This window comes from Cryptomeria japonica, chromosome 1 (genome assembly GCF_030272615.1).
Source record: "Cryptomeria japonica chromosome 1, Sugi_1.0, whole genome shotgun sequence".
NCBI classification, from domain to species: Eukaryota; Viridiplantae; Streptophyta; class Pinopsida; order Cupressales; family Cupressaceae; genus Cryptomeria; species Cryptomeria japonica.
Window position 1 is genome coordinate 684,604,059 of NC_081405.1, and position 25,100 is coordinate 684,629,158.

Sequence of the window (25,100 nt, forward strand, 5' to 3'; positions counted from 1 at the left end):
GCAAAACAGTGTTGTCGAGCGTCGCAATCGTACGGTTGTTGAGATGGCTCGCTCTATGTTACAACACAGGAGTGTTCCGAATAAGTATTGGGCTGAAGCAGTGTTTACTGCTGTCTACCTTCTTAACCGTTCTCCTACTCAGGCTGTTAAGGGGAAGACTCCAAAAGAGGTTTGGTCTGGTCGGAAGCCTCAGATCAGCCACCTGAAGGTTTTTGGCTCTGTTGCCTATGTTTGGATTCTAGATGCTAAGCGCTCCAAGTTGGATTCTAAAAGTCAGAAACTCATGATGACAGGATATAGTGATCACCATAAGGCCTACAGACTGATAGATATAGACACTGAACGTCTTATCTTCAGTCGTGATGTTGTATTTGATGAAGACAAAGGATTCTTTCAGTCACCTTCTTCTGAGCAGAGTTCTGAGGATCAGCCTCACAGTGTTCTTATTCCATTAGGTTCGCCTGATGGAAGGGATGATGCAAAATCTATTTTCGATGATGCACTACCTGAGTTCCCTCCGGAGAATAATCCTCCTCTTGCTGCTCCTATTCCTGATCCTGAGTCTCTTCCAGCTCCTCCAGATGTTCGCACTTCTACTCTCCAGCCTAAATGGTGGGCCAAGACCATTGGTGATCTCAGGGATACTGAGCTCATTGAGGGTAGAACATCCCGTAATAAGAGCAAACAGCAGCATACAGTCAATTTTGCTCTCATGGCTAACATACACAGTGTTTTTGAGCCTCAGACATACTCAAAGGCTAAAGGTATACCTGAGTGGGAACGGGCTATGGAAGCTGAGTTCCAGAGTCTTCAGAAGAATCACACTTGGGCCCTTTCTGATCTTCCTTCAGGGAAGAAGCCCATTAGCTGCAAATGGGTGTACAAAGTAAAATACAAAGCTGATGGAACCTTAGACAAGTATAAGGCTCGCCTTGTTGCTCGTGGGTTCTCACAGAAAGAAGGCATTGACTATGAGGAGACTTTTGCTCCTACAGCCAAAATGAGTACCATACGGCTCGTTCTTGCCTTGGCAGCCCAGTTCAGTTGGAAAATCCATCAGATGGACGTCAAGAGTGCTTTTTTGAATGGTGACTTACAGGAAGAAGTCTACATGACGCAACCCCCAGGATTCAAGGTTGCTGGTCAAGAACAGAAGGTCTGTAGACTAGTCAAAGCACTCTATGGTCTGAAACAAGCTCCTCGGGCTTGGTACATGAGAATTGATAAGTACCTGACAGATCATGGTTTTCAGCGGAGTCCATCTGATGCAAACTTGTATATCAAGCATTCTAGTAATGATATTCTGTTTGTAGTTGTCTATGTGGATGACTTAATCATTACTGGCAGTTCAGCACATTTGATCACTGGGATCAAACAGGATTTGTGCCGCACCTTTGATATGACAGATTTGGGACTTCTACATTACTGCTTAGGAGTTGAAGTCTGGCAGACTGAGCACAGTATCTTTCTCTCTCAGTCCAAGTATGCCAGAAGTCTTGTGGACAGGTTCAGAATGCAGGATTGCAAACCTGCCTCTACTCCTATGGAACCTGGGCTCAAACTTTCAGCTCAGTCATCCTCACCAGTTGTGGATGAATCTCTGTTCAGGCAACTAGTGGGCAGCCTCATCTATCTTACTGCCACTAGACCTGACATCAGTTTTGCAGTGAGCTACATTTCACGCTTCATGGCAGCTCCCAAGGCTGATCATTGGATAGCAACGAAGCGTGTGCTGCGTTATGTGAGTGGCACTCCTGATTATGGACTTCTGTACACTCGGAGTTCTGATCCTATACTCAGTGGTTACACAGATTCTGACTGGGCAGGTTCGGTTGATGACCGTAAGTCTACAGCAGGGTATGTGTTTAGTTTGGGATCTGGTGCTGTCACATGGACTAGTAAGAAGCAGCAGGCAGTGGCTCTCTCCTCGACAGAATTAGAGTATCGGGGAGCAGTTAAGGCATCTTGTGAGGCGGTTTGGCTTCGACGAATGCTTGCGGATATGCATGTCTCCCAGGCAGGTCCTACTCCCTTGTTCTGTGATAATCAGGGAGTGCTCAAACTCGCCAAGAATACAGTCTTCCATGAAAGAACCAAGCATGTGGAAATGCATTGTCACTATATTCGACAGCTGGTTGAAGACGGATCCATCCAGTTGCTGTATGTTCCTACCTCGGAGCAGCCAGCAGACATCTTCACCAAGCCCCTTGGTCCTGATAAATTTGTAAAATTCAAGGGGTCTATCAATGTAGTTAATAGATTGAGCATTAAGGGAGGGTAATAGAATATTAAAATAATGTTAATGCTCAATAGTGTATATTCTATTTTAGTCAAATCGTCTTCGATCTTCTCAGCAGTTTCTTATTAGAAACTTGCTATTCTTGTAAATATCCTTGTATTATTTATGAGCGTCTTGCTCATTCTGATATTGAATCAATTCTTTGAAATCCATTGTGTGTCTCGCATTGTTTTATATCATACAATCTAAAAACGATAGGGCTGCAAGACACCAGCAAAACAGGCCAAAGAGAGGGGAGTCCCTGTCGGAAACGGGGTGTGTGTGTGCAACACAACAAACTTCTTATTTAAATCAGATCTGCACTTCTAATTCCCTTCCGTATTCCCTCCTCAAATGAGGTTCTATTCTCCCTTTTATATCTCATGTTTGAGGGAGTCACAACTTTTCATTTCATGTCTTTTGACCACTCATTAATTTAATTAAATTTTAATTATATCTAACTATATTAATTTATATTATTTTATATTTTAATTTAATTTTTATTTTTTATTATTTTGTATTTAAATTTTATTATTATTATTTATTATTAAATTCTATTTCAAAGTGGGGACATTACAGAAATGTAACTAGGTACAAATCCCTATAGAAGCATTCAAAAAAATGAGTAAAACCTAAAACAGTTAACCTCTAAATCATAAACGTTATGTACAAATAGTTTTGTGAGGGTCAACCCCTCAAAGAGGCGTGTGACTCACAAAGATAAAAGCAAAAAGTCATGATACAACAAATGAGTCTAGCAAGGCTTGATCTTGAAAAACCAACAATATCATCATCTATCACAGCAAAAGGGTCAATGAAGGATTTAATAATGATCATAGGGATGAGTTATGAGACCAGCCTGGACAATCTTAGATGTTGATTACTCCCTCCAGAACCTCTTCCAACATCAATAGCTGATGAATCTCTAGTGGTAAAGTTTTAAAAAAAAGATAATGATCCTTTCTTCTTGACCTGGTCTACAAACAAGAGGACACGCCTTGATGCCAATATGAAGCCAATCTACTCTGCCTATACTAAGACTGTAACATTCTATTTGCAATACACAAAGAAGAATATCAACTCACTAATCTCTCCCCAACCAAGAGTTACTCGGATGTATCCAGAAAGAACTTTTCCATCTCCAATGCCTGAAGTGGGATGAAATAAGGAAGTAAGAATTCTAGCCTCTATAAAAATTTATGGCTGAGAATAACAGCCTCCCATGGAAACAAAGCCAGAATCTCTTACTTGAGCACTAGAAGAAAGTGGATAGACAACCCCGACACTCAATACAGATAATGGTATCTCCCTCGGTCCTATAAGTATATAGGGAATCTAAAATTAAAATGTTCCCGAGTCTCTATGTCCTCAAAGTGGTAGAATTTGTAGGCAGTGTGTGGGCCCCTTATTTCAAATAGTCACCAGTAGGAGATACTCAATCAAAAGCAATGAAAAAGTTCAAAAAATACAGAATTCAAGAGTTTTTGCGATATTTATTTCTATAAAGGTTAATATAATCAATCAATCTAAGACATTGCTCTTTTTTGCAGTTATAAGATCTCATATCTTTTAAGATACACATAGCAGACTATATTACAGCAATTTAAGAGAATGTTTAGTTACCATTTAAAGAAAAAGTGATGCATATGTAGGTTTAATGAATTTGTTTGAGTTCTAAATGTCACTGGGATTCCAAAACTAATGACTGCAAAGGCTACAAAGTATACCCTAAAGTTATATGTGCTCATAATTTTTTCTATTTCTTGCATTGTTTAGCACCTGTATGCATTGCATGAGTCAAACATCATTCTTCTTATTATTCATAAGGTTGAGAGAAATGGATACAGTCAAACGTGCATTGAATCTAGCTGCATATTCAACATGAGGAAATGTTGAATCAGTAGGTAAAATTAGTGCCTGCTCCAAGAGCCTGCCACAAAACAAGTTATCTTTTTACCAGAAATCATCCGCATGCTACTTCTCTATCAAAGTATACAGATGACAAATTAAGGCATTCTCACCTCTGCAGATCTTCAGTTGAAGGAGGAGAAAATAATAGTTTCCTATGCGAAAAGCGTGATCTTACTCTTTTCTCCAGTAGTTGGTCAGCATCCTGCATATATTCACAATTGTTTTGTACAGACCTGACTTTGTGTATCAAATTTTTCTTGACAAATTAAAGTATACTAATATTGTCTGTCTAAGGATATAAATCTCAGCTTTATCATGGCACAATTTACCAATATAAAAAGTATATTAGCTAGAGCAGATAACAATAAAAAGTAATATGACTGTATAACCATGCCCGTAAAAAATTACCATAATGCTGGTGTTGTTGATACATACAATAGTTTTCCTAATAAAGATTTCTTTAAAGGGCATAAATATTGGAACCATTCAAGTAATATTAAACTCAGAAAATGCAAGGAAAATGAAAAAAAGCATCACAACAAATTAGAAACAAGGATTTGCCCTGTAGAAACCCACATGTGGCAGAAAACATGAGCAAAATGTGAGCTACAACTCACTCAAAATCCACATTCCAATGGCAATTACAGGTCTAAGCCTCTCGGGCTCGCAACTAGCACAAATCCAACTCAATTCGGTCTCTACGACAATTGACAGCACTCTCTAACACTCACTATTTTTTTCCTTGCCTGAGAACAATTTACTTAATGCAGAAATTCTCTAAAAACTCCCTCTGAATCCCAATTATATGCCTTCTAGATATTAATATTGTTGTGTTGTACACCTCGCAAATCTATGTAATAATATATGACTATCTGTACTGTCAGAAAGCTAGCTAGGCATAGCAATATTTTAATTTTAATATAAATATTGTACCTTATTTATTACAGGGGCATCCCAGATGTAAGAGCAATTTACATCAAACCAAAAAAAGTTTGTTTGACTTTTGCCAGTTTCTTGAGTTGTCATAGTCATTATATTCCTACCACACAGATTAAAGCTTATTGCAGTCAATAGTATGAGAATACAAAGCAGCCAATGATGTTTCTACTATGTGGTATCATAAATTCACCACAAAGGCTTCAAATTGATATTAGAGCATCACAAGGGTGTCTAGAATATTAATATTATAGTTTCCTAAGTTATTAATGCTCAATAATGTAGCATATTGTAATTTTAGTTTCTTATTAGAAACTTTCTATTTTGTATTTCTTCGTAATTCTTTATAATGATCTTCATGATCATTCGTAAATACAACAATATTTTTTTACCAATTACGTCCCCATAATATGCTATGAGAGCAGAAAGGAAAAATTTGTTTTTTCTAAAAACTTTCGAATGAAATTTTTCATCAGTGAAAAAACAAATCTAGGGCCTGTGATTTTTTCAGAATTCGAAATTCAAATTTTTTTTCAAAAGAGTTTTCTTCCAGGCGGTTTTTTCTACTGTTCTTTGTGTTTTCTGTGGTGGATTTCTTTTTAATCAGACCTTCGGCCTGCGACGTCATTAATCCTCTGCGTGTGACACGATTTTTTCCACCTACAAATTTTATTTTTTCTGCCATTTTTGGACGGAAATCTGCATTTTTTATTAGGGTTTTTACACTTCAGATCAAGTCAAAATTTGTTTCAGATTGCAGATTCTTGGTGAGTTTTTTGAGGGATCAACTGGGTTGTTTTCATAATTTTGTGGGTGCAATGTTTTCCGTGCCTCAAATTTTGTGCCAGCACATTTCAATTCTGATTTCAGATTCTTTCTGGGTTTTTTGCAAGGATTTATGGGTTGTCTTCGAATTTTTTGGGGTCAGCTGAAATTTTTTCTTGAGATCCGTGTTAGCCGTACATAATTTTTTTGAAGTTTGTCCCTGTATCTACCTCTGTTTTCTGCATTGGGATTTGTGCTTTGTATTCTGTGCTATCGCCTCTTCTCTGATTTTTTGTTTTCCATGCATTGGGAAACGTGCAAGATGGCATCATTGACCAACTTAATGTTGGAAGGCAGTCAGCGATTCAACAGCAACAATTATAACACTTGGAAGCAGTGCATGCTGACAATCCTCGAATATCGCCGCCTAGATGATCTTGTCTTGGGAAAAGAATCTCGTCCTTTTGCAGCCGGAGCCGATCAAGACAAATTTGATGACCACAATAGGGACGTTGTCATTCTTCTCAAGCTCTCTGTCACAGATGACCAGCTACCTCAAGTTCCTTCTGGTCAATCAGCGTCAGAAATTTGGAAGCATCTGAAGGAGTTGAATGAGACATCCGACAAAAGCCGAGCGTTCTTTCTAAAGAACCAATTGTTCTCCATCATGATGGATGAACGCATGTCCTTATAGGAGCATCTCACAAAGATAAAGGACATTCGAGATCAGCTCGAAGCTATTGATCGGAAAATGGAAGAAGAGGATATGGTAGTCATAACCCTGAAAAGCCTATCAAAATCCTATGAGCACTTCATAGAGACACTCAACAGAAAAAGGTCACATCTTTTCTATGTATTTTCTTGTGGATTAATTCAATGTCATTCATCGCCTATCTTAACGAAGGCCTAATTCAATTGTGTCACATTTGAATCTCGCATCAACTAATAATGTCATCTATGAGATTATTGGTCCTAAGGAAGTTTGTGGATTTGTAACAAGTTTGTAAGCCTACATCTTGTTACACTCATTAAAGTTGTGCATTTCACAACCAAGAGCCAAGATCCAAGGAATGATTAGAAGAGAATTCACTTAATATTGGACCCATGATCCTCATTACATGCACATAGGGCAATGTACTACGTTTTTAGTAGGTGCAAGGATGCTACATCCTTGTTCACTATAAAACAATAGTTCTACATGGTGAGGACCACGAATTTAGGAGCTCCAACAAAGAGAACTCAAACAGAAAAAGAGCATCAAATAGCAAATAAACTTAAAAGATAGCATTTTGAGAAATTGCACACTTGTTTGTGCATGTTTATGGCGCAATTAGAAACAGAGGTCTAATTACGATTGTAAGCCCTAGTGGCAGAATCTATTGATATAGTTTTAAACTATGAATGAATAAAGTCTTGGTTTCATTTATACATGAATGTAATGTGTGCATATTGTGAGTATTTGAATTCCAATAGAGTGAATTGTATTAGACTACATGGTTGGATATTCCTTAATTGGATAAATTATCCATAACTACATCAAATGGTATCAAAGCAAGATTTTAATCCAAAAGAAAAGTGAAGGAAAGTAGTATCAAGTAATTTATAACTAAAAATTAAAGATAGATCCAATGAAAATAAAAGTAGTTGTTGATTGGCCTACGTCATGTTGTGACGTAATCACACATCGCCCCACTGCAAATGGGGACCCCCCAATTTTTGCTTTAGGCTTAGGGTTTTGGCTTAGTTGTCTTGACTTGGCAATCATTTTCTTAGTCTTTAACCTTTTAGTGAGAGGAGTTGAGGTCACGTCGCTATAAGAGGTCAAAGTTGCAAAGTTGCAAGAAAGTTGTCAAGTTGCAAGGAAAAATGCTAGGTTGCTAGGGTTGAATTTGTTTAAGTGTTGAGAGTCATTCCTGAGGGGATAACAATGTTGATGCACCTACACTTACCTTCCCTTCTTCATACCCAAGCAATCCTAAATCCATCACTAAAGCAACAAAATGGAACGAGGTAACATTGAAGTCAGAATGAAACAAAAATTTGACTAAATGTTGGAGGTCTACCTTTGTGTTAACACTCAATATCTTGCACATCTACATGTGCACTATGCACCCCAGCCTCTTTACCTTCGAGAAAGATCAAGCAACCCTAAACCTACCAACGAACAAGCTCAAAGCATTTCATTTCGATTGAGGCATCATCAAGTTTGTGAGCAAAATGGGAAAAACTGACTAAGTATGGGCATGAGCACATAGTGCATACCCTCATGCACTGTGCGCCCATGTAGTGTACATCCATCTGCATAATGCGCCCAATATTGTGCATACTCATATGTATGGTGTGCCCAAGCTTTAGGACCCTACACTTGCCGAAGGAGATCCCAAAACTTGTCTTAGATCCATTCAAAGTGACAAACTTGATCAAAAGCTATGAATTTGATGTTAACACATGACAAATTTATTGATAATGATTCTGATATAAAACATGCATGATCATTTGAAACATACAGAAGAAGATTGAATGACTAGTAAGATGAGAGACCAATGTAATGTGTAGCTGCTGCAGTAGAGATGCGCCAATACCAACATACATGCAAGAAGGAACCAATATCAACCAAGCCTACAAATAATCGCTGCAATATGAAGAATGATTGCTGTCTAAAATTGGAGAAGCTGCTACTACACAATCACCCTAGCAGGAAAATCTCCTTCTAAACCTGATTAAAATGTTGCCAATCTGCTCGATGATGAACCCTGAGTGAGCCGACCTCTTAGGTAGTGTTGGGTTTCCATCCAACCTACGAATATCCAAGGGTTTCCGTCCTCAGATATGGCTGCTATTGTCAAACCAGCAACAATGGAGAAATTATCAAGTATCAAATCAACATATCATAATCCTCGGAGAAGGAAGGAAACCCCTTAAATAGATTTTCTAAACCACTTTTGGACCTCAAAATCACAATGTGTGATTTTTAATAAACTTTTCCCTCCTCCAAGAAGTTCGTCCCACTTCTAGAAGGCTTAATAAATGTTATAAATTCATTTTATAACTTTGCCTTCGTGATAAAGTCACTTTACATTTTATTACCTTCTTAATAAAGTCACTTTATGACTTTATTTCATAACTTAAGTCACTTTATTTGTATAATTTAATATAACCAAAAGTGACTTTTCCCTTATAATATTACTTTATGGGCTCAAAATAATATTATTTATTTCTCCATCGAATAATAATTGACAACGTCAGCCTCTCATCGCTTATATCTCTGAATTAGCCTAACGGAATGACAGAAGAATAGGCTAATCAACACCTGAATGATCACTAAGGAGAAGGGGACATTACAAAGTAGAGACCCCTAACGCGCAGTACGGGTATGCTTGCACTATGAGCCTTCATTTGTGCAGAGGCAGGTGTAAAATGTGCCCAGCAATCAATCAAGGCATCAGAGCAATAAGATCAACAAAATCAGACCTGCCATCAGCAAAATCAGACTTTGAAAGTTAAAGGACAGAATTGAAAACTTGAAAAAATGTTGATAAGTGTGACCCTAGGGGGCATAGTGCATGCCCTCATGCATTTTGCACCCCATGTTGTGTATGCCTAGGTGTAGAATGCGCCTCATTTGTGCAGAGGCGGGTGTAAAATGCACCCATCATGATGAAGGTGAAGAATCAATCAAAGCAAAGGGATGTGTGATCAGACCCTATAACGCATGCAAGCGGGAAGTTCGACCCCAAAAAGACTCAAAATCATATCTAAAGAAGGAGCGAATCAGACATAAAAACGTGAAATTTAGCTAAGCATGAATCCTTTGAGCACATTATACACTCATGTTGGTGTTTGTTTTATCATCTACCAAACAGTAGAATAAAATATCCCAAGACACTCTATCCTCTCTTGAAAAATCACAGTGTTTGTTTCTTTTGTCAAGCCTTGACATGTGGATAAGCTCAATGGGCGTTGTGATATGCTCTTAATACACAAAGGGACTTGCGCTTGGATTGTTCAATTCACGATGCAGATTTATCGTTAGGGTTCTAGATCATGGACTTCAAGAAAACTTAAAAGGAGATAAGGGTTTAGAAATTCTAATCTATTCTTGAGAATTCAAGAAAGGGTAAAGACTGGGTGAAACTAATAACAACACTTTGTTTTGCCACACTTAGGACAACTACGCAAAGCATGTGCAATCTTCTAAGGTTGTGCTTAAGATTTTCACACTTATGAATAATACCAACAATTGAACAATATTACCCAAAGTAGAAGTTAGGCATCCACATCAAAGCTCAGGCTAACTTTACACATTGAATGAAAATCATCCATCCAACAAAAGTATGAGCAAAAGTTTCACCAATTTAAACTATCAAATCCTTCATTCTTCTAACATACATGAAATAAAATCTAAACTATGATGAGGGATAAGAACCATGCAGACTCCAAAATAAGGGAAATAATCACCATCAATTCGAAAAATGTATACTTATTATTTTGGCAATCCTAAGCAACAATTGCTTATCTCAACATGTTTTGCAACATGCTCCCATGATTTACAAATAAGGGGATAGAATGTCTTTGGATATTTTATTCTAATATTTGGTAGATGATGAAATAGACACCAACAGAAATTGGCGCTAGGAGGGCTAGACATTTGGCCATTTATTTTCACAAGTTGAGAAATTCAGCTGGATGGAAGCAGTATGAACTTTGAATTGCCAAGTCAAACATATGTTAGATCTCTTTTGTGTCAAAAACTCCAAAAAAAGTGAAAATAATAAAATAAAAAATAAAAAATGAAAAATTGTAAACATTTAAAAGCTAGAAAATCAAAAATCAAAAGGATTTCTCGATGGATGTGCGACTGTTCCATATTTCTTATTGTCAAGACAATCTCCTTGTGGACATCACTCATATTCAGGAAAATTTAGATGCACAACTGCACCCCAGGAATTTGTCTTGATTTGCCATACCAAGGAGGTGTCGGATTCATGAAACGACCGAGCATGTGAGATGAATTGCTTGACATTCTAGTCAAGGGAGGAATTGGTTCTACAAGGAAAAATTTTCTTTTGGGATGTTCCAAAACCAGAATTGTACATAAAGCCTGAAGATGAGGGCAATGGAAAAGATCCTTTCTCAAGGTTCGTACTTAGAATAGATAGAACAAGGTAATGTTCACTTGAAAGGCATGTTGCTTCCTCGTTGGTGTAGGATTGACAATGAACCACATTCAAAATTCACTTGTCCAGTATGTGAAGAGGCCATCAACCAGGCTAGAGATCAATTGGGATTATCAAAATTGCCAAGGAAATACATCTAGAATAAGCATCTTAGTCCTGCATCAAAAGAACAAAGCATTGCAACATCATCAAGTTGTGAAAGAAGAAAATTGGAAGAAGAAATTGAATCAAACATTCAAGTTGAAGAAGATTGTTCCTACATAACACTAGAACGAGACGCCATTGGAGTAAAGATTAAAGAAGCAATAGGATACATCCAAGCAAGGGGAACCACCCAAGGCAGCTGTCAGCATATGGAAGCGAATGAATATACAAAATTGCAAGTTATTGAAGATCATCAAGACCTAAAAATGGAGGACTTAGTTCAAAATAGAGATAGTAAACTTCCAGAAGGAATAGTCCCTGACAAAGAAGTTCAAACATGCATGAACAAAGTGGAAGAAATGATAAGTAACTTAAGGCAAGATGGAATATTTGATGATCAATGGGCTGCCAAGATGGAAACGGAATATGAAATGCAATTCAGGTCGGCGCTTGATCCAATGATCACAGTCATGGAGGAATTGCTAGATGAAATTGAGGAAAATGGAACGCTACTTAATGAACAAGTAGCTGTTACAGAGATAGAAGATGAAGAACAATTCGGGTTGGGGCTTGATCCATTGTCAGGGATTCAAAAGGAGCCAGCACATGAAATGTTCGAAATTTCCAAATTCCCTTGTGAATCTGATTCCACCCACACTCCACCCAGATTGGGACGTGATGTTGATCTGCATGTTTCGGATGCAAGTGGTATGGTTCACCATCAACTCCGGAATATTTGATGATCAATGGGCTGCCAAGATGGAAACGGAATATGAAATGCAATTCGGGTCGGCGCTTGATCCCATGATCACAGTCATGGAGGAATTGCTAGATGAAATTGAGGAAAATGGAACGCTACTTGATGAACAAGTAGCTGTGATAGAGACAAAAGATGAAGAGTAAATCGGGTTGGGGCTTGATCCATTGTCAGGGATTCAAAAGGAGCCAGCACATGAAATGTTCCAAATTTCCAAATTCCCTTGTGAATCTGATTCCAGCCACACTCCACCCAGATTGGGACGTGACGTTGATCTGCATGTTTCGGATGCAAGTGGTATGGTTCACCATCAACTCCGATCTCCTAATGAAGCCATAGACGACGAGCAGGAATTCCTGTCTGTAAATGAAGACCACCAGGTTGTATCTTTCCCTATTGTTGACTACAAAGAATATCATTTTGATTATGGATATTTAGGAAAGACAACTTGTTTATGGATCAATCATGGTCCAGACGAGTTGCCCCAGTTACTAATCTTTCCTGAAGTCTTTTGAGTGTTGTTCGTTTAAAAATATTATTTTTGTTTAGAGTAGGTCAATTGGCTTTGTTTTCTTCAGATTAGTTGCTTTGCATTCTTAGTTTAGTTTGCTTGTCTGTTTTGTTTTGCTTTCAATAAAGGGGATTCCATTGTGAAAGGTGTTGTTCCTTATAACTCTAGCGTCTGCTCTTAACTATGTTCAGTCCATTTCTTGGATAATTATTTATGAAGTACTTTGAATCCAAGGTTGTTCTTTTTCAACTTCATCACTTGGTTAGAATTTGTACTTGACTCGGAAGGGGATCATTTATTGTGTCTTGACATCAATATCTTGTGATTACTATAACTTTTACACTTGAATGAATTCTCTGAGTCATTATGGTCTCCCAAGTGAAATCATGGCAAAAACAAGAAAGAAATAAAACAAAATCATCGAAGGTTTTACTTCAGCGCCACTATAATACTCAAGCCCATGCGAGCTTCATTGCTTGCGAGCCCAAGTGTGGAAATATGTGAAAAGAAAATGAATATCAAAATAAAAGAAGAAAAGGGGGAAAAATAAATAAAAAATCAAACACTTGGCTTTGGTTGTGCGAGAATCTCTACAGGTGTACCCTCAATAAGAAAGAAATTAAATCGTCGGAAGTAGAGCAATCCCTGTGAGATTATAGAGATAACCTTGTCAAGACTATGGACGCTCGCTGGCAGCAAGGCTCTATCCAAGGATGCTTTTGGAGTTAAGACAAAATACACACACAAATGCATGGCTTGCCATGATGGAACCAAAGAGTCATATTGTTCTTACGAGACGGAAATGAACGCATTTTCCACACACTTGTAATCTAAGATAAAGTGTTTTGATCCAATTTGAGATTTTGCTTCCTTTTATAGTATGTTTTCTAGTCATTTGATGGACTGGAAAGAATTTTCCAAAGTTTCTAGGTATAGATTGGTCTTATCTTTAAAATGTTCAGGAACATTTATTAGGGTTGGCGCTAGATGTTATGACCTTTTTCACACATCGCCCCATCACAGATGGGGACCCCTTGTTCTTCTTTTTAGGGTTTTGTCCTAGCTCTGCATTTTCATAAATCTTCATTTTGAGAGAGTTTAAGAGTTAGAGTTTTGAGGTCATCCTGAGTCAAATTGATAAATCTTGCTCAGAATTGCATTAAGTGTTGTCAAAGTGTTCAGAAGGTCCGAAGGACGAGGATTGCAATTGCTTTGGGTCATTTCTGACAACCTGCTATTTTTAGAAATTTTTGCTTTTTTTGTTTTTTTGAAAGTGGCATATGGGTTTTGTTCCTCAAGTCATTTCATTACTACCCATTTTGTTAGAATTTGAAAATCTTGCTTCTAGGTATAAAAAGCAGGGCTTTGAATTTTTTATTTTTTTCTAAGATTAGGGTTTTGTTCTTTAGGTCATTTTGATCCTACCCATGTCTTCAGATTCGAAAAATTTTGCTTCTAAGTATGAAAAGCAAGGGTTTGAAATTTTTTGCTTTTTTTCGAGATTAGGGTTTTGATTTTCATGCCAAATTATTACTACCCATGTTCTCAGATTTTGAAAATGAGGTCTCCAAGTACAAAAGATAGAGTGAAAACCCTAATTAGGGTTTTGTTCCAGATGAACCAGCAAGGTATGAACACGGCATGAATACTGTTGATCAAGTTTAAAGGAAGGGATTGGAAATGGCACATTAAAAATTTCGCCTAGGTTGAAGTGAAAATGGCACATGATCAGTCAAGTCAGCTTCATGTCCAAGCAAAAATGTCCAACACTTGGTAAACTCCTACCAATGGTTAATTAACTCTTGGCAAGAGTTAGCTAAACTCCTACTTGAAGTTAGACGATGTTGGGAAAATAATAATAATAATAATAAATAAACTGAGGCATGGAAGAGTAAAGTAAATTGGAAAATAAATTTGGCACATGAAATTAATTAAAATTATTTTCAAGGATTATTTTTCAACACTTAGAATTATTTCAAAAAAAAAAAAAATCAAGAATTTTGGAAATTAAAAGAAAGTTCTAGAAGATTCCTTGATAAAGATGAATTTGAGAGATAAAATAAAACTTTCCATTTTGGAAAGATTAAAACAAAAAAAAGTACAAAAAAATATTAAAAAAATAAAAAAAACAATAAAACAAAAAATAAAACTTCTAAGCTAAGGAATCCTAGACTCTATATATTTTCAACCAACTAATTTTCACAATTCATTATTCAAGTTGAGAATTTGGAGAGCAATTGATAAGTTTTCTCTCAAAATTTGTGAATTTTGAATTTTTGAAGAGAAATTTTCCAGAATAAAATTCTTCGGAGTGTTGAAATCAAGAAATTAGGTGCTTTTTTTAGATTTTAAGATAGAATTTTAGAGTTGAAGGTAAATTCCAGTCATTCAAAGATTCAATTCGACTGAATTTTCTTGATTTCTTATTTCTTTCAATTTTATCAATTTCTTGACCAAATCCTTCACTTTCAGTCCACTTTTTCGCAGAAATTTAACCTTTTGACAGGCTGAAAGTGAAATTTTCAGAAAAGAGGATTAAAAATCAGAATTAAAACCTCAAAATAATATGGATTTTTCATGTGTTTTTGCAGGAATGGCAGACAAAGGATTCGCCTTGTCTACAACCATGGAAGATGGCACACGGCCGTCCAAATGAAAATTCGCTCAAGGAAAGGAATGGCAGACAAAGGTTGTCTAGAAGTTTGGAAGATTGCACATCCACTGGAATGGCCAAGCCATTCTCAAGTCCGCCCATGGCATGGACGCATTCAAGTTCGCCTAAGTATGTTGGAAGGATGGCTAAGACTCTTCAAACTCCGCCTATGTGCAAACAAAGTTAGCATGCTCATGGCGAACTCCTACCTTCAGTCAACTAACCCATGGCAGAGGTTCATCAAACTCCTACCTTTGGTTAAGGAAAAAATTCAGAAAAATTGTCTAAGTGTTGATACCTTGGAGAATAAAATTTCAAAATTGGGAATAAAATTTCAAAATTGAGTTAAGTGTCAAGGAATATTCCCTAAGCAGGAAGCAAATTTGCCCCAAGAAACATGTCCAAGGAGAGACAAAGTTGGCCCTTGGCTAATGCACTCCAAAGTCCGCCTAGGTTGGATGATAAAAAACATGTCTGGACATCCTCAAACCCCACCTAAGCATGATCAAAACAAAGTTGGCAAGGCTTCTTCCAAGTCCACCAAAGGAAGAGCAAAGCAAGTTTGGAAAGAGATTATCCAAGTCTGCCCTAACACAAGGAAGATCCAATGAAGCATGAAGTCCGCCTAGGCAAATAAAATTGTCAGACACGTGATAAACTCCTACCTTAAGTCAACTAACCCATGGCAAGAGTTAGTCAAACTCCTACACGAGGTCAAGAAAGTTGGAAGGTGATTGTCCAAAGTTCGTCCGAGGCAACAAAGCATGAGCACATGGCAAAGTCTTTTGCCAAGTCTGCCTACACGTTCAAATTCTCATCCAAATCCGCCTTCCAAGTTGGCAATGAACATGTCAAGACATCATCCAAGTTCGCCAAAGTTGGAACATAAGCCTAAATCCAAAATTCGCCAAGGACGAGCAAAGTAAGCGGCTTCCAAACATGATAGAACTTGATCAGATTATTAGACTTCAGATAGAGACAACAAAATTCGTATGGAGATAGGAAACAAAGCCTTCCAAAAAGTTAAAGGAAGCACTCAATAAGTTCGAAATGTCCAAGACTCATCCAAGTTCATCATAGACAGAGAATTAAGAGATCGCAAATTGGAAGTTTGATGAGCACAAAGACAAAGTAATATGTCTTAGCATATTCCAATTCGCCTACAAAGAAGAATATCTCTTGTCTTCTAAGTCCACGTGAGAAGGAATGACTAATGATCTTCCAAGAATGAATCATTCATGTCCAAGATTCAAGAAAGTTCGCCCTATTAGGATTAAGGAAGAATGTTATCCGAATTCGTTGAGGAATAAAGCAAAACAAACTATCTAAACTTCCAAGCAATCAGGTTGGATAATAAAAAAAGAAGGCTCGAAGAATGATCTTCCAAGCACATGACATGGAAAGAATAAATAAAGCCTAGTGATCAAACCTCCAAATTTGATCCATGAAGAAAGGGCAATCCAAGTTCGCCTTGGAAGGAAAAGATTAGCCAAGGTTTATCCAATAAAATAAGACACAAATTGAAACTTGTCCAAGGATGTGTAAATTTCGCCTTGCCAAGAGGAAATTTGCTAAGCAAGCATAAGAATGGCATGTATTCTTCCAAGATCGCCATAAATCAAGATCAAGGAAAATTGGAAAACAAATTGTCTGATCATATTTCCAAATCTGCCAAAGACGAGAAAGCTCATGACTGTCCAAACTTTTCTGAATCCACCAAACACAAGGAGATGATTGTCCGAACTCTTTCCAAGGCATAAAACAGATTAAGGCAAATTGAAGGAATGATTGTCCAAAAACATTCCAAGTCCAAGGGCAAAAAAATTGACACGAAGCATGCCAAGGCATGGAAGAAAGATTAAAGCATAAACAAAGGTTGGCTGGACTTCATCAAAGTCTTCCATGCCAGGAAGAAATAAATTTGACAAGACAAGCAATGAATCAAATTCTTCTCCTAATTCAAGGCACTTGAAAGAGTCTCTAAGCATCAAGAAGGAAAAGTCTTCAGACTTGGCGAAAGTATGGAAAGAAATTCAAGGTTTCTTGAAGGATTTCATTCTTAAGAGTCAAAGACAAGCTCCCACGCGCAACATAAATTGGTGGCAAGAAGAGTATTCCAGACAAATTTCCATAGGCTAATTTTTCGGCACAAATTGGGGAATTCAAGTCAACATGTCCAGGTTCATTAAACACACTAACTCTCAGCAAAAGAAGGGGGTGCAATCCTAAAAGATAGCATCTTTTGCCATTTGTCTCTCATCCGATGGATATTTGACCTATTTTGGGAAACTTTGATTAGGGTTACGTTATTTTAATCTCAGTCGTTGATTGGAAATCAATCCTGGCCATTGAGTTGTAATTGGGAAGCCTATAAATTGAGCTCACCCCTAATTTGTAAATGATGGAAGCATGTTGCAAAACATGTTGAGATAAGCAATTGTTGCTTAGGATTGCCAAAATAATAAGTAATACATTGTTCGAATTGAAGGTGATTATTTCCCTTATTTTGGAGTCTGCATGGTTCTGATCCATCATCATAGTTTAGATTTTATTTCATGTATGTTAGAAGAATGAAGGATTTGATAGTTTAGATTGGTGAAACTTTTGCTCATACTTTTGTTGGATGGATGATTTTCATTCAATGTGTAAAGTTAACCTGAAGTTTGATGTGGATGCCTAACTTCTACTTTGGGTAATATTGTTCAATTGTTGGTATTATTCATAAGTCTGAGAATCTTAAGCACAACCTTAGAAGATTGCACATGCTTTGCATAGTTGTCCTAAGTGTGGCGAAACAAAGAGTTGTTATTAGTTTCACCTTGTCTTTACCGTCTCTTGAGTTCTCAAGAATAGATTAGAATTTCTAAACCCTTATCTACTTTTCAATTTTCTTGAAGTCCATGATCCAAAACCCTCACGATAAATCTCCATTGTGAATTGAACAAGCCAAGCGTAAGTCCCTTTGTGTATTACCAGCATATCACAATTCCCATTGAGTTTATCCACATGTCAAAGCCTGACAAAAGAAACCTTGGAATCACCATATGATATTAGCATAAGCGGTGATTTTTCAAGAGAGGATAGAGTGTCTTTGGATATTTTATTCTAATGTTTGGTAGATCATAAAACAGACACCAACAACTCCTAGCTGCATGTTTGGTAGATCATAAAACAGACACCAACAACTCCTAGCTGCATTTTGTGCCCAGCTTGTTGTGCACTAGACTATGAACCATGCACTCAAAGCCATTTGTGCATGTGGCACTGCATTTTGTGCCCAAGATATGTGATTCAAGTTAGCAAGTATGCCAACAAATAATTTTATGCAATCATGCACATGAAATGCACTGATAATGTAGCATTCAGCAAATTTAATAAAATGGTAAGGATTATTCAATGTTGTAATGATTTTAAATCCTTACTTATTTTGGAGGATGGGAGCAAGCAAGGGCAACGCAAGATAGAAAATCAAAACATTCAAAGGAGGTTAGCATCCAGATCCACAAACTTTATGGAAAAGACCTTAGGGTGTCAAAGAGAGAGAAATCATCACAAATTCAAGGGTCAATACAACTTCAAGAGGACTTCATGACCAACACAGGGAATGCATCGAGGACGGCAGCATGGGGGGTTCAACATGTCCGAGACAAAGAGTCAAATTCTAGAAGACTTCACCTAGGCAAAGAATTTTCAATATCAAAAGGGCTTGAAAGAAGATTTCAACGAGGATGATCAAACATACATAATGGAGATGATAGAAAAATGATAACAATCTTGAATTTCCTCCGGAGATCCAAGAATCATTGCCAATATAACAAGCAAGTTGTTACCCCCTATTTTTGCATTCATTGGTTTTTCCCTGTATTGGAATATTTATGCCGAGATAATGTATGTCAACTTTAGCATAGTCAGTTTGTCTCAGTCAATGCGTCTCTATGTCTAAAGACTTCGTGTCTTTGAACCTTTTGTTTGAACTCGGGGTTTAGTTCAGTAGTTCATAGGTTCATTGGTTCATTGAGTCTTTATATATATATATATATTATGTCTTAGTGCAGAAAGCTCGTGCAGGGAATGAACTTGAACTGCTAAACCTTTCCTTGGTTTGAGAGTTCGTTGGTTCAATAGTTCAGCGATTCCACATTTAAAATGGGAGCTTTGCAAAAGCGGAGACCCAGAAAGGGAAATGACCGGCATGCAAGGAATATTCCAAGAATCTCGTGTTGATTTTTTATCAGATTATAATGGCAGGTTAAATTCAAAAGTTTGATATATGATTTTATCACAGCTACTAATGAATTGGTCTCCCAACTCAAGAACAATATGTTTGATCAGTCGAGAATATTATTTGCCTCTCAAGGTTATGATATTGCTGAAGATGATTGAAGGATCTGCTGTATATATAATCCCTTTGCACAAGATTGTTCACGAACTGATTAGATAATAATCTAATCTGCTGAAAGTCAGATTCGTATATGATAACAATATTCGAACCCTTTTGAAGATGGTACGATCTGCAATATCTTAATATAGTTTCTGTGTGTTTCTTGTTGTCCCTCTTAAAAGTAGATCGCATCATACTTATGTATGAATGCGATTGACTTCTAAGGAAGTCGTGACTCCTACCAAGAGTCACAACCAATACCAAATTGAATTGGGTTCTTGCATAAACTGATTCATTTGTAATCAATTACCCAAAACTAATCACTCAGTTGGAAATGAATGTATTTAGATTAATCACGATTTTACATAAATAGATTATAACGGTAAGGATTAGAAGACAAATATATGTTAATAGGTTATAATGATAAGTAATCACCGATAATCTGAAGGTTGAATTAAATAAATAAATGTGTAAGGCCGATAGGCCATTCACATATTTGTTTCAGTTGATTAGAAGGATTGCTACTGATGCTATATCATTAACATCTCAGTGATTTATTTGAAAAAATTTCACTTAAGGTGGTAATCATTTTTCTGATAAGAGATCGCACGAAGTGTTATGTAATAAAAGCAAGTGTCAGAAGTGTCATATTCACCATCACTCAACACGAGTGAATGAGTTGTGGTAATCATGAAACTGGATTTTTAGCCATTTATATCGTTTTTGTACAAAAAAGATTCGTATCTTCATGAAAAAGCTAAATTAAGAAAGGTGGAGGTTCGGTGCTAGAGGTAAATTTCTCAGAATTAGCAGACACTTAGTTGCATGAAAGGTGAGTTGAAAATCTTCGCCATCTCTGTCATTTTCGTGCTTCAAGGAAGAAACTGTTAATTTTTGTTGTAGTAGCTGTAGTGGGTGTTATTGCAGCCTATTTCGGTTTTGAAAATGAGACCCGTTCCACCAAAATCAAGGCCAGAATCAAGTCTTAGTTGCTCTCTTCAAGAAATTGGGGATACATCCCTAGCTCATGCTGATTCAGATGAATTTTTAGAAAGAGCTAAGAATTCCTCTGGCTCACCCATGATGGGAAGGATTGTAGATAGTGGGTTAATAGAAGCTTCAGTTTTCCCTTCTGCTATACAATGCCCTGAGTTAGTACTCGAATGCATGAACAAGTATGACCCCGAACACAGATGTATCAGAAATGCAATTGGTGGTGTCCTGTTGAATGTGAATAGGGAAACTATTATGGTCATCTTTAAAATTCCCGCTAAAGAGCCGTATGAAGATTGGGCAATAACCACCTCGTATGGGTTTTTCTCAGAATGGAAAACCCAGTACAGAAGTGTTATAGCCAGAGATTGGCTCTTGAAATTTCAGAAGGGTGGTTCCAGATTGCCCAAGCCCTTAACTAGAGAGCATTTGATTAAAGAAGTGAGGGACATTGTCATTTTGTTGCATAAGGTAAAAAGAAGCCAGCAGGCATTTTATTGGGAAGACTGGATGTACTTTTTCATCCAAGTCATATTAGTTGTGAAGAGATATATAGATTGGGCAGAATTAATTGCTGAGAAATTGCATGAAGGGCTAAGTAATTGCCTTGAAAATAAGAATTTCTATATGTCCTCATACTTGAAATCCTCGTGACATTTCTGTAGCCTAAGGTGCGGATGGTAATCATAAATTTTCATCCCATCAACCCATTCTGCATGTATCAGACCTTGGCTAGGTTTGCATCATGCAGAATGGGTTGATGGGATGAAAATTTATGATTACCATCTGCACCTTCAGCTATAGAAATGTCACGAGGATTTCAGAAGAGTTCATGATGTGTTGGCAAGGAGACTGGTTTATGAACTGCAAGGAAATGTGAACAAGCGATTATCCGATGAGGCTATGCAGCTAATGAGTACATAAGGAAGTTATTTCATTCAGTATCCTCGGTTCACCTATATCAGGGTCGGAGGGTTCGAAGGAGAACCATTTTAACTATCGGGGTTTGCCCTTGATCGCTTTGTGCCAATTGAACTGTGCAGGCAGCTTGCTCATATTGACAAGAAGACTCTGGCCAGACAAGATTCAGGAGTTTCTTTTCCAGTTGAGTTGGGTTAATATATTTGTCACTCTGTTTCTGATGCTTTGAACCTGGAGGTTGATTTCAAAAAGCTTAACCTTCAACACTATGCAGCTCAACCAAATTTCGACAACAAAAGTTATGCTCAGGCGCATTTAGCTCTTAAAGAGAGTTTCTCTCATGTTTCACAACTTGAAGATTTCTGGGAGGATTGTGGAGATGAATTTGAAGTGAGAAGGAGAGCATTTTCTAGGTTCACAATAGACCAAATTATTTCCTTTCAACTCAGAATTAATGTAACGAGGATTGTGGATAATGGTGAAGATTTGATTGACCCACAGTATGCAAAAAAAGTACAGCGTTCCCCAATCCCTGAGATGGACTGGAATAAGGAGGAAGATCAAATTCAAATGAGAACATTCCCTATTATCTGTAGAACTGAGCAGTGGCTACGAAAACAGAGACTAGGAAAACTAGTAATCGAAGATTCTCCTGTTCAAAAAGTTGTCTAATAAATTTGTTAAAACTTGTGTTGCAGGTGGTGCCAAGGTTAAACTTGAGGCAGATACTGTCAAAGGTTCAAAGAAGTCTCTTGTTAGCCAGCTTCCAACTCGTGTTACCAAGTCAAGAACCAAGAATAAAGGAAAAAAGTTGCCAGAAAGTACAGTTGTGGTTGATTTGGAAGGGTCTCCTGAAGCTGAGAGTAGAATGGCAGAACAAAACATTGAGATATTCACCTTGAAAGTTGGAAATATTGAAGAGCCTGAAAAAGAAGAAGGCGGCACTGAAGGTTCATTGGTCTTGGCCAATGTAAGTGTTGAGCAATCCCAAGCAAAGAAAGATGCAGGTTCCTGTACTCCTCATTGGTTAGACATCGCTCTTAGTAGCAAAATGAGAAATGTGGTTCCTATTGAAGATATGGTTAGAAAATGCTTGGGTAAAACTCCAAAATCTAAAAGGCTGAAGATGGTTTAAAAAATAGATTTTGATCAAGATATAGGTAATTGGACTGTTGAGATAACTCGCCCTGTTGAGAATAAGGAAGTAGAAAATCCGTCGGCAAAAGATTTCAGTGTTGAAGGAGTTAATTTGGGTGTCGGATCGTGTGTGGCAAACGTACACCATTTGGAGGCCTCCACCAAAAGAATAATAAACAGGACACGAAAGGATGTGAAGGATAAACAGGATCTCAAGGAAACACTGAGGCATATGGCTATGTACATAGATGTTATTCATAATCCTAATGCTCAGTCGATTTCACAGCTGCCCATGTCATTCGATCCTATGTCGCCTGTTAATCAAAAACTTCTAGGCCAAATTCACAAGAGTAAGATTGTGACTAAGATTTTCCTAGAATGATTGGAGGGGATCACTCAATCCAGCACGGAATACTTTAAAAATCTGAGCAAGGTGTACAAAAATGCCATAACTGTAATGAAAGACTTAGAGACAGAAATTGCCAATTGTAAGAAGGAAGAAACCAAATGGAGAGTTGTGGTAGCTCAAATGGTTGATGTACAGAAGTATGGCATCATGAAGTTTCTTTCAAAAAAATCAATACAGGGCCTAGATGATAATATCCTCTGTGTGCAGGAAAAACATTGAGTGGCAAAATTTTGTAGTAGAAAAGGGATGTGAAGAATATGCTAAACTACGAGACGAGTTAGCTCAACTCATTCTATCTATGCAGAATGATTTGAAGTGCATAGGGATTAAATGCCTGATGGGAAAACTATAGAAAGTCTGGAAGTCATTACTCAGTCTTTTGATAGGAAAATTAATTATGTCAGGGAAGCAAAGGCTCCAACAACAAACGACTTCTCAACTATGGCAAAGATTGAATCCCTCCTTTTCCTGTGCATAAAACACTTGGGAGGTCATGCGGATATTGTGGCCCAAGTTCGACGAGACAAGGAAATGTGGCGCCAGAGGATTGCACACATCGGAATTCCAGACTTCGTCGTTATACAAAACTTTTTGGCTGCTCATTTAGATTGGAAACGTGTCACCAGCACAATGCAGAACCAGCCCGAAGATCCCGCTCCGTAGCTGCGATCTCGGTCGTGCAGGCCTTTGAAGTTGTTTTGTGATGAATTATAGGACAGTTTCAAAAGTTAGTTTTCCTAGTTATGTTTTTAGAACTAAATCTTGACTCAGGGGTAGAGTTATGTAACTTTGTGTTTCCCTAAACTTTAGTTAGCCGATCTGTGGCTATTTATATGTTTTTAAAAGACTATGTGAAGGTCTGAGATTTCTTTTTCGGCTTTCAAACTTGCAGTTACCTAATGTTTCAAAAAGGAATACTCATTTACCTGTGAATGAATGAAAGTGATTATTTTGGAAGTCTCAAATTTGTGTTTGATGAAGGAAATTGAATTTTTGTTGGAGTTCATTTTTGTCAAAATAGTCTGTTATTTCTTATGAAATGTTATGCACTTAAGGAGAAATTAAGTCTGAAAGTTTCTTTCAATGAGAAGTGCGAAACATAACAAAGTCTGTGAGCTTTGTCATTTGAGAACTTGATATTTAACAAAAATTGCATTTACAGCATAGTGATGTGTAGATGTGAAAATGTCTTTCGTACTTTCCAGTTAAAAGTATATGCATAGTTTGTTTTCTTGTTTTCATTCATTGAAAATCTAAAGAGGGAGTTGTACCTCAAAAAATTTAGAGGGAAACTTCAAGAGTTTACCCAACTGTTTGGTTAATGTTTTATTATTTAAGGGGCAATAGAGTGATGTTATGTTAGTTTTATCAAAGGACAAATTTGTTAACCAACACAAGTAATCCAAGACAAAGGCATTAGGATGAGAGGATCTTGGATTATTACAAGTATGGAGAGTGAATGCATTACACAAAGAAGGAATTCCCAAGTTAGGAGGTAAAGTTGTGCGAGAGGATCAAGGAAATAGTTCTAGAAGAGTTAATCAAAGTTGGAAGGCTTGGTCCTCCAAGATGTTACAATTTGGGAATATGATCATCATCACACCACATCAGGCTTGAAGATGTTGAGTATCAAGAGATATTGCCCAAAGCATCAACGCTTACTTGTGATGAGGTACCAAGTCTACAGTGCAAGCTGAGGTGGCACCCCATTCATCATTCCACCAATCAGAGGATTCCAAGTCAAGATGTCCAAATGCAATGAACCCAACTCATCCTATGGAGGCACAAAGTTCGAGATACCTAATCTCAATTCTTATTGGCACTCGTTCAAAGTTGGACATGTGTTCCAAATATTGTAATTATTTTATTGGCCACAATGGAGTTTGTTGTAACAAACCCTAATTGGGGTTTTGTCTTGTAATCTTGGCCATTGATTGGTGAATCAATCGAGCCATTCAATTGTATTGAGAGCACTATAAAAGGCTCAAATCTCTCATTGTAAAGGTTAATAGTTAGGAGATTGATCAATAGTTCATAGATAGGAATTAGCTAGCAGTTAGAGTAGAGTAGGAGGAAAGGAGATTGTTGCCAAGACTTGTTATAATAAAATACTTTCTTCATTGAAGT

The 25,100-nt window shown here is 37.4% G+C and overlaps 1 protein-coding gene across 3 annotated transcripts in view; it reads right to left on the reverse strand.

The window, feature by feature from the left end:
* LOC131048855 (origin of replication complex subunit 4) overlaps window positions 1–25,100 on the reverse strand; it is a 252,659-nt gene that overhangs the window by 128,227 nt on the left and 99,332 nt on the right. For all 3 annotated transcript variants that reach the window (XM_057982932.2, XM_057982931.2, XM_057982930.2), the window contains 2 exons: window positions 4,300–4,391; window positions 4,124–4,208 (listed from right to left, as the gene is read on the reverse strand). In XM_057982932.2, the coding sequence (XP_057838915.2) occupies window positions 4,124–4,208; window positions 4,300–4,391 (177 nt within the window). The remainder of the gene's footprint in view (window positions 1–4,123; window positions 4,209–4,299; window positions 4,392–25,100) is intronic.